Genomic DNA, 15000 nt, shown 5'->3' with positions numbered 1-15000 from the left:
AATCTTTGTTTTGAAAAGCGTTTATGTCCAAAAAAATTAATAAATAAATAAATAAAAAAACTGATTTGCATAGATCACATGGGACTTTCAAAAACAAATATATATATAAAAAAGAAGATTTAGGATTTTGATAGATACGTTTAAGAGAAATTCAGAAAAAAATATTATTATAGTAGAACTTGAATAGTTCAAACTTGCAGCAAATGTTTTTATGTTGAACAAGCTGGCATAAGTCTTTTTATTGTTTATATATGAAATATCTGTTTTAGTGTTGTTAATATTCTTAAAATATTTTATTATAATATTTCATTACTTTTTATAACGATTATACATTGCCTTATTTCCCTTCCTCACTGGGTTATTCTTCCATGTTGGAGCCCTTGTGCTTGTAGCATATTGCTTTTCCAAATAGGGTTGTAGTTTAGATGAAAATGATGATAATAATAATGATAATAATAATAATAATAATAATAATAATAATAATAATAATAATAATAATAATCATAACATCAATAATAATAATAATAATAATAATAATAATAATAATAACAACAATAATAATAATAATAATAACAATAGCAATAATAATAATAATAATATAATAATAAAAATAATAATAATAATACAGTGGATCGTCTGTTAATCCATCTAGATTCTAGAATCTAGATACATGAAGTAAAAAAACGTTTGCCGATTTCATTGTGGCTGCTGTACAAATTTTTAGAATAACTAGTTATTGCAAACGGGTAATGGAACTAGTCATAAAAGCAATTGGTAACAAAAATCTAAGACAAATAAAAAGTAAAAACCATAAACAAAATTCAAACTCATTTTCTGTGGTACTCATATTTTTACGTTTATAAAACCGAAATGAACCATATGTTAGTGCACAGAAGCAAATAACTTTGTTATTGCAAACGGGTAATGACAAAACGTTATAAAGATATTAATAACAAATATATAAGCCAAATAAGGAAAAACCATTAAAATGACTAAATCAAACTTATTTTTTTGGTACTCATATCTTTACATTTATAAAAACCAAACTTATTTTTTGTTACTCATATCTTCAAATTTATAAAACCCAAACTTTTCTTATTTCTCATATCTTTACATTTATAAAACCGAAAATGACAATATACGAGCCGGTGCACGGAAGAAAACTCCCAAACTGGTATATAAAATATGCAAAAAACTATAAATCATAATAAAAGAATCTACTGAAGAAATAAAACTACAGACAAACAAAAAGGGCGGCATGAGACAGCAGCAGCAGCAGTGAGACATAAAAAAAGGTAGTAGCAGGGGAGAGAGAGAGAGAGAGAGAGAGAGAGAGAGAGAGAGAGAGAGAGAGAGAGAGAGAGAGAGAGAGAGAGAGAGATGCATGGACACCGATGTGCACTGTATAGCAGAAGGCTGGTTGTAGTGGGCTCCATGGCGCAGTGTTGCCATTTTTTATTTTGAAAACGTGCTACAGGAGCTTCCAAAACGCGCCAGAAATTCTTTCTTAAAAACCCCTGTATAGGATTAGTAACCTCATTAACAGTACCAAACTTTTGACTTTACAACATAGTTTGGGGAGAGAGAGAGAGAGAGAGAGAGAGAGAGAGAGAGAGAGAGAGAGAGAGAGAGAGAGAGAGAGAGAGAGAGATCAGTCTCCTATAATATAACTGATAAAGCGGTAATTGATACAATACCGTATGTCAAAAGATACTTATATATAATTCATATACTTTATCAGATGGAAAAGCGCTATGTTTCGCGCTAGATTTGTCTATAAAGCGTCAAATAGTGCGGTCACGCTAACAAGGAACAAACGCGCTAGACTAACGAAAAACGCGCCAGATCTAGAGCGAAAAGCGCTAAAATGGCAACTGTGTACCACGGCCGGGTCATTAACATTCCTCCCCGTCAGAAGTGGTTTTGCTTTGGGAGCGAGCTTGTGCGAGAGTCGTCTCTCACATTCATAAATCATTCTATTAAGGAAAAAAAGACTTGTTTGGGCGGGTCTGCTTTTATAATGCTTTCAAATATCTCTATATAAAATGTCTTAAAGCAAGGCTTGAAATTCAATGCTTTGAAGTGATTAGTCGAATTTCACGTCATTTTTACTTCTACAAGTTGAGGATTATAGCTTAGCCGAATTTAACGTCACCTTCATTTCTATAAGTAGAAGATTATAGCTCACCATTAATAGGTTTAAAGGGTTTAAAGGCCGCTCATGAATGACAGAGACAAGGGAGAGCGGCATTGCCCTATCAAGCAGGACAATGCCCTAGAGATTTCACGTCATTTTTCTACAAGTTGAGAATTACAGCTCACCATTACAGGGTTTAAAGGTCACTCATGAATGGCAGAGACAAGGGAGAGTGACATTGCCCTATCAAGCAGAACAATGCCCTAGAGACTGATCATTATATACATATCATCAGCACCAAAGGAATTTGATCCTACAAAGTAAACTGTAGATGCCTGATTAATCAGGTTCTAGTTATTAATAAAAAAAAAATTAAATAACCATTAAGATAAGTCACAATTATTTCATAAAAGGATTACCCTAAAAAACCTGAGATTGAATGAAACTGTAACAACCTGATTTATCAGGTTCTAGTGATTCATAACCAATTGAATAACCATACTAAAATAAGCCACAATTGCTTGATAAACAAATTACCCTAAAAACCTGAAAACTAATGAAACTGTAACAACCTGATTAATCAGGTTCAAATTATTAAAACCTAATCAAAAAGCTATTAAAAAGTCACAATTACTTTATAAAAGGATTACCCCAAAAACCTGAGATGGAATGAAACTGTAACAACCAGATTAATCAGGTTCAAGTTATTAAAACCCAATTAACTAACTTAAAATAAGCCACAATTACTTCATAAAAGGATTACCATAAAAACCTGATAGAATGAATCTGTAACTATTGTACCTGAATAATCAGGTTCAAGTGATTAAAACCCAATTAAATAACTATTAACATAAGCCATAATTACCTCATAAGGATTACCGTAAAAAAAAAAAAAAAAAAAAAAAAAAAAAAAAAAACAGATGGACAATGAAGGATACAAAATCGAGATGGACACCATGCAATCGAAAAGGATCTAACCCTACCTTATGTTCTTCCACTTTGGTGAGGCTGAGATTCCTCCTATGCTTGGGCGCCCACTTGCTGATGGAGGCCGTGATGTCAAGTTTCTTGGGGGCGTCGCTCTGTCCAGGTCCTCCTCCACCGCCCAGCTCGATGGTAAAGGCCATGGGCGAAGGTTTCCTCGACTCCGAAGCAGCAGCAGCACCAGCTTGGAGGGGATTCTCGGCTACCTCCTGGCCGAGGTCGCTCTCTTCATTGTGGGCTCCTGTAGCGAATGCTGGCAACAAGGAGGACGACGAAGAAGGGGAGGAGGAGGTGGTGCAGCCTTCGTTGGCAGCGACCGTTGGACTGGAAGATAGCAGGAGGCCGTTGCGTTGTTTCTTCTCCTCCGGCGGACAGGCTTTGGTGAGGTCGTCCGAGATGGGTGTAGTCGGCGCTACACTTGAAGGGCTTTTGTTGTCAGGACTCAGAGAGGCTTTGCGCTCGATATCTGGGGAGGAGAAGAAGATAGAAAAGGGGTTTAGGTGTTGGCATTCGGAAAGGTTGATAACAACTGGCAATATACATACGACACATTTTCAAATAATAATAATAATAATAATAATAATAATAATAATAATAATAATAATAATAATAATAATAATAATAATAATAATACTTTGGGAGTAGACCATAATAATAATAATAATAATAATAATAATAATAATAATAATAATAATAATAATAATTATAATAATAACAGTAATAATGCTTTGGGAGTAAATCCTAATCCTAATAATAATAATAATAATAATAATAATAATAATAATAATAATATCAGGGAAACCCCATATGGGTCAGTAACGATCTAGAGTAATAAATTGAGAAGTTCATATCACTTAAAACTATTTAATAAACTAAGGTGAAAGATGCAATAAAAACAGCGTTACTTCAGTAAACAAACTTTTCAAAATGAAAGATTAATGAAATACTTGAAAAAATATATATTACAAAAAAAAAAAAAAAATCGCAACTTTATTAAACCATCGAATCCAAGCTGTTCTCGTGCATTTATATTTCAATTTGCAATGGATCACGACGTACATCCAACAGCAAGGCTTGCGCAATCCACTTCAAATCCTTTTACATTAGGGGAGATTAGCGTGTCCAGGTATGACAAATCATAGTTCACAGCATACATGTTTACGTCATTGTGTTATTTCGTTGTTGTTGTTTTTTACATGTAATTTATCTATATGTAATACAGTGTCTGGCTAATATATATATATATATATATATATATATATATATATATATATATATATATATATATATAATTATATATATATATATATATATATATATATATATATATATATACGATATAACATATACATATATATGTATAATATACACACACATTATATATATATATATATATATATATATATATATATATATATATATATATATATATATTTTCCGGTCACGCTCAGCGGCATTGCCAGACGTACAAACTACTCTGTCTCTCCCTGTCTCTAGGCTAACTGGGAGAAGGAGTTTTCATACCGTCGTGAGATAGGGTTGCGTGTGTGTGCAATATTCATCTTAAATATTTAGCCGTCATTTTTTACGGGTCGCTTACACTACTACATACACACCACATACATACATATAATGTGCGTGTTTGCGTGTGTGAGCGTACCACACTATATTCATAATATTGCGACAAATAACCACAAGATCATTTAATTTTTGTTCTCACTATCCAACCTTTCCAGTGTCGCCATGGCACAGAACATATCAAACACACTAACACTTGGTTGAGGCGTGCACACCTGTGTACTTTCACTCTCCAACACACCCTGTCGCGAATTGGTGCAAATGTAGTTTCGGTGCCAATGACCCAATATCAAGAACTGCAATGTATTAAGAAGACTTTGCATTATATTATTGCGTACAGTAATGTTCTTACATTGATTGGACAATTCTTATTTACTTCTCCCATTTAGAATAACTCTTAAAAACAGTCCAACATCATATATTTAAAATTTTCCTTTACTTCAAATTCGCGAGAAAGGGTTTCGCAGATCGGAATAATAAACAACAAGGATTGTTCATTTTGTGAAGGAAGATTTACTGAAATACGTGAACCGGACAGTTAGAAGAATGATAGTGTATAAAGAATGAAAAAAGATTAAACATTATCATAAGGAAATGCTGTTATGTAAAAGCGAATGCATACATACTTTTTAAGTATCTTCAGAGGAGTTGGGGATGCAGAGACCATCAACTTTTAAATACACAGATACACTTTACATATACATACACACACACACACACACACACACACACACACACACATATATATATATATATATATATATATATATATATATATATATATATATATATATATATATATATAAATATATATACATATATATATGTATATACACACACACATATATATATATATATATATATATATATATATATATATATATATATATATTATATATATATATAATATATATATATATATATATATATACTCGTTAATTAGTGTATAATCGAGAGATCGCAGACACCGTTATAATTCATACAATGAAAATGGGTAGGCAAGGTGAAAAAATATCAAATATACCAATCATAGAATGAGATTACCTCTCCATGAAATAACTACCGCATAACTCTACGGACCCTACACGTCTCATTTGATTCTCAAGTCATTTCTACCCCTGTATTCTAAGTTTGCTTAACAATTTGAGAGAGAGAGAGAGAGAGAGAGAGAGAGAGAGAGAGAGAGAGAGAGAGAGAGGGGGGGGGGGTTACTAGTTTCAATACGACACTCCCAACAAAAAGATACTGAAACTTCATTTCGAGGAATTAATGAAAAGTGAAGAATCAAATAGAACAAAATATGTGTGCTTTCGCTATTATAGTCTGATGAACATGAACGAAGTATTTGATTCCTTATTTCCTTTCCTCACTGGGCTATTTTTCCCTGTTGGAGCCCTTTGGCATAAAGTATCGTGCTTTTCAACTACGGTTGTAGTTTAGCTAATAATAATAATAATAATAATAATAATAATAATAATAAAACAGAGGCCCAATTCAGGTTCTATCTTTATGATAATAATAATAATAATAATAATAATAATAATAATAATAATAGTAATTATAAAAAGAAGAAGAAGAAGAAGAAGAACAACAACAACAATAATAATAATAATAATAATAATAATAATAATAATATACAAAAACATAAAGAGGCCAACTTGAGGTTCTTTCATTATGATTCCCACCGAAAACACCAGCCAAGGACACAAATAACCATCTGCATTGTCCTCTTATGAATAAAAGAAAGGCGAAGTGGACTACTTTCTTATCACATTTGCTCCTGACAGGAGAAATAATTCTCTTTCGAGGGTTGTTGTGGCCTGATTGGTAACGTCTCTGCCTGGTGTTTGCCAGACGGGGGTTTGAGTCCCCGCTCAGACTTGTTAGTGCCTATAGTGTCTGAAACCTTACTATCCTTGTGACCTAAGGTTGGTGGCGGGGGGGGGGGGGGGAGTTTGGGGGAGCCTGTAGGTCTATCTGTTGAGTCATCAGCAGCCATTCCATGGCCCTCATTGGTCTTAGCTTGGTTAGAGAGGGGGCTTGGCGCTGGTCAGTCTTCAGGGCATTGTCCCGCTTGCTAGGGCAATGTCACTGTCCCTTGCCTCTGCCATTCATCAGCGACCTTTAAACCTTTAAATCCTTCGGTAGGAGAACGCCCACCTACGCACATTGTAAAATAGTAACATTAACCTTAGAAGTTTAAAGGACTTAAAGGGGCTCATGAATGATAGAGGCAAGGGGGAGTGACATTGCCTTATCAAGCAGGACAATGCCCTGGAGACTGACTATGTATACGTATGATCAGCGCCTAGGTCCCCTCTCTATCCAAGCTAGGACCAAGGAGGACCAGGCAATGGCTGCTGATGACACAGAAAATAGACCTATAGGCTCTCCTAAAGCCCCGCATCCTTAGCTCACAAGGATAGTGAGGTTGTAGTGACCAAAGGAACTAACGAGTTTGAGCAGAACTCTAACCCCAGTCTGGCATTCACCAGTCAGTGACGTTGAATGCCTAGTAAGAAATGATAACTAGGAACTATAATAATTATGTGAAGAACAATGACGGGATGAATTAATATAATTCTGCAAGTGGATTCTTTTAATAATATCACCCATCGTCATCAATGAACTTGACTATCTGAAAAACTTTCATGAAAAGAAAGTGTCATTTCATAATCTACCTGTCTCTGGTGTATTTTTTCTCTGAATATCAAGGGATCAAATTACTAATGTCCTTAGTCATACTGCGTAATAAATACTATGCCACATGTTCTTTTTAGAATAGATATCCGAGCTGCTAAACCTGCCCTTAGATAAGATCTCTCTCTCTCTCTCTCTCTCTCTCTCTCTCTCTCTCTCTCTCTCTCTCTCTCCACACATGTAAAATGCAGCCGTTTCTAGTCCACAGCAGGACAAAGGTATCTTGGATATGTCTGAGGTTCGACCATTTTCATCCCCATGCTGGCCAGTGCGGACTGGTGATGGTGGGAAACTGATTTGATCGCTCACTGAAAACCAACCTAGTAAGGGTGGCCCTGGCTAATACAGCTTTGCCACTCATGGTGATACAAACATACTGCTATGTCACTGTTGTTACAAGTTTCCTGGACCATTTGGTTTGATTCCCGGCCGGTCAGAAGCTATTGCCTTTTGAGTGGTCCCGCCTGGGGCTCTAATCCAGAGATCGGTAAGAAAATCCAGACATTAATGTATCAGAATATATGGATTATTTGAAAATGAAAAAATACGACTGAATGTGCAAAATTTATCATATATATATATATATATATATATATATATATATATATATATATATATATATATATATAGTGTGTGTGTGTGTGTGCGTGCACGCGCGTGTGGTCCACTTAACAGAGCCCAACAACAATGGAAGAATCCAACATTTCATTGTCATGCATGAACGAATGCCAATCACACGTCGCCATGATGTCGAAGGACAAACCACACGCTGGCGAAAAGGAACAACGGAGTTCATCATATCAGCTGGTCCATAACCTCAGAAAATTCCAAAAAATTCCTCGACTCTTCCGAACACCTGGATTGGATTTATCGAGAGACCTTACGCAATGCATTGGAGACTTTACTTACTTTGATGGCTGGTTTTCCGCTCCCATACAGCAGGGGAACACCACTCTCAACAGAACCTCAGAGTGTTTAAAGTTTCATATCACGTATCGTTCATTTACTGTTAAATCGTCACATATTGTATGACTGTTGAAATAAGTAAGTCTTCAGTTTCCACTTGAAAGCCTTAATATCTTCAATCATTCGAATGTATCGTGGTTGGCGCCCAGCGTTTGTGATTGGCGTCGCAGTCAACTCTTTTATGTCTCAAGGAATCTCCCGAAATGAAGGACCGGTTTTGCCCAAAGATTCATTTTTTATGTGGGTTATATGTTCGTCCATACCGAAGCAATACCTTCGCCGTTGCTTACCACAACTGCGCGCGAACCCTCTGTCCGAATATGGAGTGTACTCTGCATAAAAACTAGTCTAACTGCTAAAAGTTTTGCCATTTTTGCCTTTAATTATGCGAGGAGAACAACCAACATCTTTTCATATGAGGCCAATTAAATATAGCATCCCAAAATTAAACCATTATCATTCATTGAAACTACCAAAGTGTCAAAAGGTTTTAGATCTATAGCCGAACCGTAATATCAATTCAGGTTTCTGGCTATCATGTACCCATTAAAACCCTCAAGGTAAATATCCTGGGCGCTAATCATATGTGATTTCTGAACCGCTATGAAACACGAGAGACTGACACGATATTTCTAAGAATGCGAGTCGTAAAAAGGTGAATAGCTATGTGGTATTGGCAATAATAAAAAGGCGGTGTGATCAAACTTTTAAAATGTCATCATCCCTTTCAGGCAAAATATAGCAAGAAATATAAATTCACCTTATTTGCAATTCCATTAATAAAATCATGCTTTTCTCTCTCTCTCCTCTCTCTCTCTCTCTCTCTCTCTCTCTCTCTCTCTGGTAGAGTTCGTTATATCTGATCTCTCTCTCTCTCTCTGGTAGTTTTCTATATCTGAAGTCTCTCTCTCTCTCTCTCTCTCTGGTAGAGTTCGTTATATCTGAACTCTCTCTCTCTCTCTCTCTCTCTCTCTCTCTCTCTCTCTCTCTCTCTCTGGTAGTTTTCTATATCTGAAGTCTCTCTCTCTCTCTCTCTCTCTCTCTCTGGTAGAGTTCGTTATATCTGAACTCTCTCTCTCTCTCTCTCTCTCTGATAGAGTTCGTTATATCTGAACTCTCTCTCTCTCTCTCTCTCTCTCTCTCTCTCTCTCTCTCTCTGGTAGAGTTCGTATATTTGCTCTCTCTCTCTCTCTCTCTCTCTCTCTCTCTCTCTCTCTCTCTCTCTCTCTCTCTCTCTCTCACATGAGTTTATGAAAGTGAAATCTATAAATAGTTCATTCATTCCTCTCACTGCTGTACAGGAAAAATTATGAGCCGAACATATACATGTAAATACAACCTCAATGAAGAACAGGATTTCACAAAATTAGTTATTTATCAACATATTCACGAATGAAGAATATTTAACTTTAAGGATCTGCAGAGACTATTATCATTACTATTGTCATATTAACATTATCATCACTAGTAATCTTATTAAAGATTATTATTATTATTATTATTTCTGTTGCTGTTGTTGTTGTTTGCTGAAACGACAATGAAATACAACTAACTTATTAATTTTGTATGCATAAAGGAATTTGGACCATAATGCTCAATATCGAAGCAACATAAAATCCGGTACCGGAGCATAGGACCCAGTACCGGAGCATAGAGCCCAGTACAGGAGCATAGGATCCCGTACCGGAGCTTACAGCTAGGCACCGGAGCATACATCCCTGTACCCGAGCATAGGATCCCGTACCGGAGCATATAACCCGGTATTGAGTAATAAAGCCCGGTACCGGAGCATAGGACCCCGTATCGGAGCATACAGCCCAGTACTGGAGCATAGGACTCAGTACCGGAGCATTGAGCCCAGTACCGGAGCATAGGACCCCGTACCGGAGCTTAAAGCCAGGTACCGGAGCATACATCCCTGTACCCAAGCATAGGATCCTGTACCGGAGCATACAGCCAGGTATTGAGTAACAAAGCCCGGTACCGGAGCATAGGACCCCGTATCGGAGCATACAGCCCAGCACTAGAGCATACAGCCCAGTACTGGAGCATAGGACTCAGTACCGGAGCATAGAGCCCAGTACCGGAGCATAGGACCCCGTACCGGAGCTTACAGCCAGGTACCGGAGCATACATCCCTGTACCCAAGCATAGGATCCCGTACCGGAGCATACAGCCCGGTATTGAGTAATAAAGCCCGGTAGCGGAGCATAGGACCCTGTACCAGAGCATAGGACTCCGTATCGGAGCATACAGCCCAGTACTAGAGCATGCAGCCAAGTACTGGAGCATAGGACCCTGTGCCAGAGCATAGGACGCTGTACCGGAGCATAAGGCCTGGTGCTGGAGCTTGGGAGGCCATTCTATGCTAAGTTACAACGGAAAGGGGGAACCTAGCAATTGCGCTAAGAAATCAAAAGCTAAATGAAGATGGACAGCAAAAAATAGTGTAAAGGAGGTGGGAACAGAGAAGAGTAAAGTCTAAAAAGTGGGTGCAGCTAGAGGCCATGCTGAAAGGACACTTTGGTAAAGCCTACAGTGCGCCTCTTGATGTACACCGATGGCACTACAGCAATACGGAGGAAGGGGTTAAAACTAGATTGATTGATTTATTGTTATCTGGCGTCTATATCCACGCCCCTGTACCATGGTCTTCTACGGTCTAGGGTTAGAGTTTTCTTGCTTGAGGGTACACTTGGGCACACTCTAATTTCTCTTCTTGTTTTGTTCAAGTTTTTATAGTTTATATAGGAAATATTAATTTTAATGTTACTGTTCTTAAAATATTTAATTTTTCCTTGTTTCCTTTCCTCACTGGGCTATTTTCCCTGTTGGGGCCCATGGGCTTATAGCATCCTACTTTTCCAACTAGGGTTGTAGCTTACCAAATAATAATAATAATAATAATAATAATAATTTAATTCTTGGATCTAATAACATTAGCAAGTGTTCTTTAAATAATTTATTGAATATTTCAGAATTCCGATTGTAAACTGTGTATTATTGCCTTAAAAAAGAAGAGTATAAAATCGTATTTAGAAGGTACATTTATTCAAGAATAAATTAACATTTACAAAAATTACTGTATGTGGCTCCTATTAATCTTACTAAATAAAATTGCACGCTAAATTAGAGACGCCACGACCACCAACAGCAGCAGCAGCAGCAATAATAATAATAATAATAATAATAATAATAATAATAATAATAATAATAAATACTAATAAATAATATTAATAAAAATTCCTACTTGTAACATCCACTACGTCAATATAACGTCGAGACAAAACTCCTTTTACGAGTCATTAAAAATGACATAGAAGGCTTTGGGGGAGCCGCAGAAACTGCCCCCCCCCCCCCACGGACTTCTGAAGGGGGATTCCCCGTCCCCTCGACTACAATTGAACCAGAGGTCCAGCACATTCCCTGTGCTGGAATAGGCCATTATTTCCATGATTATTTATCATGCTTACGAGACACAGCCGTTGCGTAATATCCAGTGCCTCGTAGAAGGACGCCCGCTACGTATTTGGGCAAGGGGACAATTATGCTACTATGCTTCTGCCCCTCTCACTCAAGGGCACCGCAGTCTTCGTGTCAAGTGAATGCCCGAGACAGAGATTGGAAAAAAAAGACTTAATAGATTGGTAAATAGAATGTTTAGGCGACTGGGTATCTACAATGGGCCTGGTTCGAATTTAATCTTTGTCTGCACAATGTAGCATTCAAATGTCTAATAAGGTGCTTTAACAAGGAGATATAAGTACATCTACTGAAGTAGTTATATTCGGTGTTTGTATACACACACACACACACACACACACATATATATATATATATATATATATATATATATATATATATATATATATATATATATATATATATATATATATATATATATATATCATGAAATATTCAAGTTCACAAGCTGGAATACTATTATAATCCATTGAAATGTTGGTAATTATCAGCTATTCTAATAAAAGTACTTCAGAATTAAAGTATAATTTTATATAATCTTATGCCACTGTATCCTCCAATCATATCTCTCCGTATATGACCGAAATAAATTTGATTGACTGACCACGTTTTCTTCGACTAAAACAAAATGTGTGAATGATACGCAATGACCCAGTTGATGGGAAGTTCCCATCACCTTGACCTTGACCTTTACCTTGCCCCTTGGATCATCCATATCTTATGTATAGACCTTCACTTTTGCATTATCAATATGTTTGAAGTCTGATGTCTACTCTCAAAGATACTAAAATGATTAAACTTTAATGAAGATACCCGGTTGGATGAATCGATATATAGATGGCTTGCTATTAATAGCAGGAAGGGCAGGTAATTTGCTAGCAGCTTCAGGATGGTGAACATAGGTCATGCAAAACAAGAAGTAGTCTTTCCTAAATAGGTCGCCAGATTACTTAACTGGCGTTGCATTCAAAAGGCTCTCAACTCCTTTCATCATCATCATCACTATCATTTTCTCCTACGCCTATTGACGCAAAGGGACCCCGGTTAAATTTCGCCTATTGACGCAAAGGGCCTCGGTTAGATTTCGCCTATTGAGGCAAAGGGCCTCGGTTAGATTTCGCCAGTAGTCTCTATCTTGAGTTTTTAAATCAATACTTCTCCATTCATCACCTTCTACTTCACGCTTCATAGTCCTCAGTCACGTTGGTCTGAGTTTTCCAAAACTTCTAGTGCCTTGTGGAGGCACTATATATATATCATATATATGTGTATATATACAGTATATAGATACATTATATATACATATTATATATACACAGTATATATAGATACATTATATATACACAAATATAAGCTACATTATATATATATATATATATATATATATATATATTATATATATATATATATATATGTATATATATATATATATATATATATATATATATATATATATATATATATATATATATATATATATATGCGTAAAAATCACAGGAGAACGGATACTCGAATGCAGAAGAACCACAGGGAAAATGAAAATACGAAATATCCGAATAAGTCCTGACTAGTTTCGTGATACCTCTGAAGTAGTATCACTAAACAAGTCAGGACTTAATCGTATATTTCGTATTTTCACTTTCCCTGTGGTTCTTCTGCATATATATATATATATATATAATATATATATATATATATATATATATATATATATATATATATATATATATATATATATATATATATATATATATATATATCGAACTAAAAGGGAAAAGACTTTTTTGGTTTAAAAAATCGTTAGTTTGGTAAAAGGAAAGTTCAAAATACGATGTTGAAAGCAGAAAGTAGAAAGTGGAATGGCTGGCGGTAAACACAGTATTCTAAATTCATTTCATTCACAGATGGCACACTGAACTTCCCTTTCATAAATTAGTTCCCAAAAATAAAACCAGGAGAGTAAATTTTGAGAACACAATTTATAATGAAGCAAGGTAAACTATTCATCGAAAATATCACTTTAAAAAATTTAGAAAAGTAACAAGAAAACAGATATTTGATGAATAGGAAAAATACCGCATTGAAAAATGTTTCATAGGCAATGTAAGGAAAGCTCTGAAAATTTAGACTGAGGTGAATCCAGTAATTAATAGCGAAAGAACTAACACATTATTAATTATCCCCCTTGATTAGTGTTATGAAAATATCAAAGAAAATTGTATTACTACCATTTTGATAAGAAGGTGTTTGAAATAATATTGTTGTTAATAATAATAATAATAATAATAATAATAATAATAATAATAATAATAATAATAATATTAATCATAATAATAATGATGATAATAATAATATCAATAATAAAACTAATAGTAATAATAATAATACTATTAATATTATTAATATAAAAAAACAACAATAATAATAATGATAACAATAATAAAAACCAAATTATCACAAATAGGCTATTAAACGCTCAAATACGTCCAAACAGGTACACAAAGATCAAGTCACAAGACCACAGCCTTAAATACAAACACCACTTAGGCCTAAAGACAAACGATTTCCTAAAGAATTTACCCAGGGCAAGGAGAGAGAGAGAAAGCCTGAAACAAGAGACAGACAGACAGCAAAAGCCCTTTGACCTCCAGCACTTATTCCACACCGGAAGCAGCGCCGGATGTGGAAGAGAAAGGAAGTCTCCGTCCGACCACCAGGCAGCAATAGGCAAGCCCAATATAACGGCAAAGGATGGGTAAGGTATTTGGTGAAGAGACTGAATTCTCTATGGCATTTGGAAAAGAGAATGATTATGGAATTTGGAGAAGATTAAATTCTCCTACGGTATCTGGAGAGAAAAATTCTGTACGACATTTGAAGAGGAAAAAATTCTCTACATTCGAAAGGGAGAATGAATTCTCTACGGGATTTGTAGAGGAGAATGAATTCTCTACGGCATTTGTAGAGGAGAATGAATTCTCTACGGCATTAGGAAAGGCGAATAAATACTCTTACGGTATTTGGAGAAAAGAATAAATTCTCCAAGGCATTTGGAGATGAGAATGAATTCTCTATGGCATTTGGAGAGGAGAATGAATTCTTTACGGCATTTGGAGAGGATAATGAATTCTCCACGGCATTTGGAGAGGAGA

General features: G+C 35.6%; 1 protein-coding gene across 6 annotated transcripts in view; it reads right to left on the bottom strand.

Annotated features, from left to right (window-relative positions):
- The window catches only part of LOC137657616 (nucleolar protein dao-5-like), a 143001-nt gene that overhangs the window by 60263 nt on the left and 67738 nt on the right, over positions 1-15000 (bottom strand). For all 6 annotated transcript variants that reach the window (XM_068391976.1, XM_068391978.1, XM_068391975.1 and 3 more), the window contains exon 3: positions 3121-3587. In XM_068391976.1, the coding sequence (XP_068248077.1) occupies positions 3121-3587 (467 nt within the window). The remainder of the gene's footprint in view (positions 1-3120; positions 3588-15000) is intronic.

This window comes from Palaemon carinicauda, chromosome 18 (assembly GCF_036898095.1).
Source record: "Palaemon carinicauda isolate YSFRI2023 chromosome 18, ASM3689809v2, whole genome shotgun sequence".
Classification (NCBI taxonomy): domain Eukaryota; kingdom Metazoa; phylum Arthropoda; class Malacostraca; order Decapoda; family Palaemonidae; genus Palaemon; species Palaemon carinicauda.
Note: the sequence above shows the minus strand (reverse complement) of the source record. Positions and strands in the feature narration are given on the sequence as shown.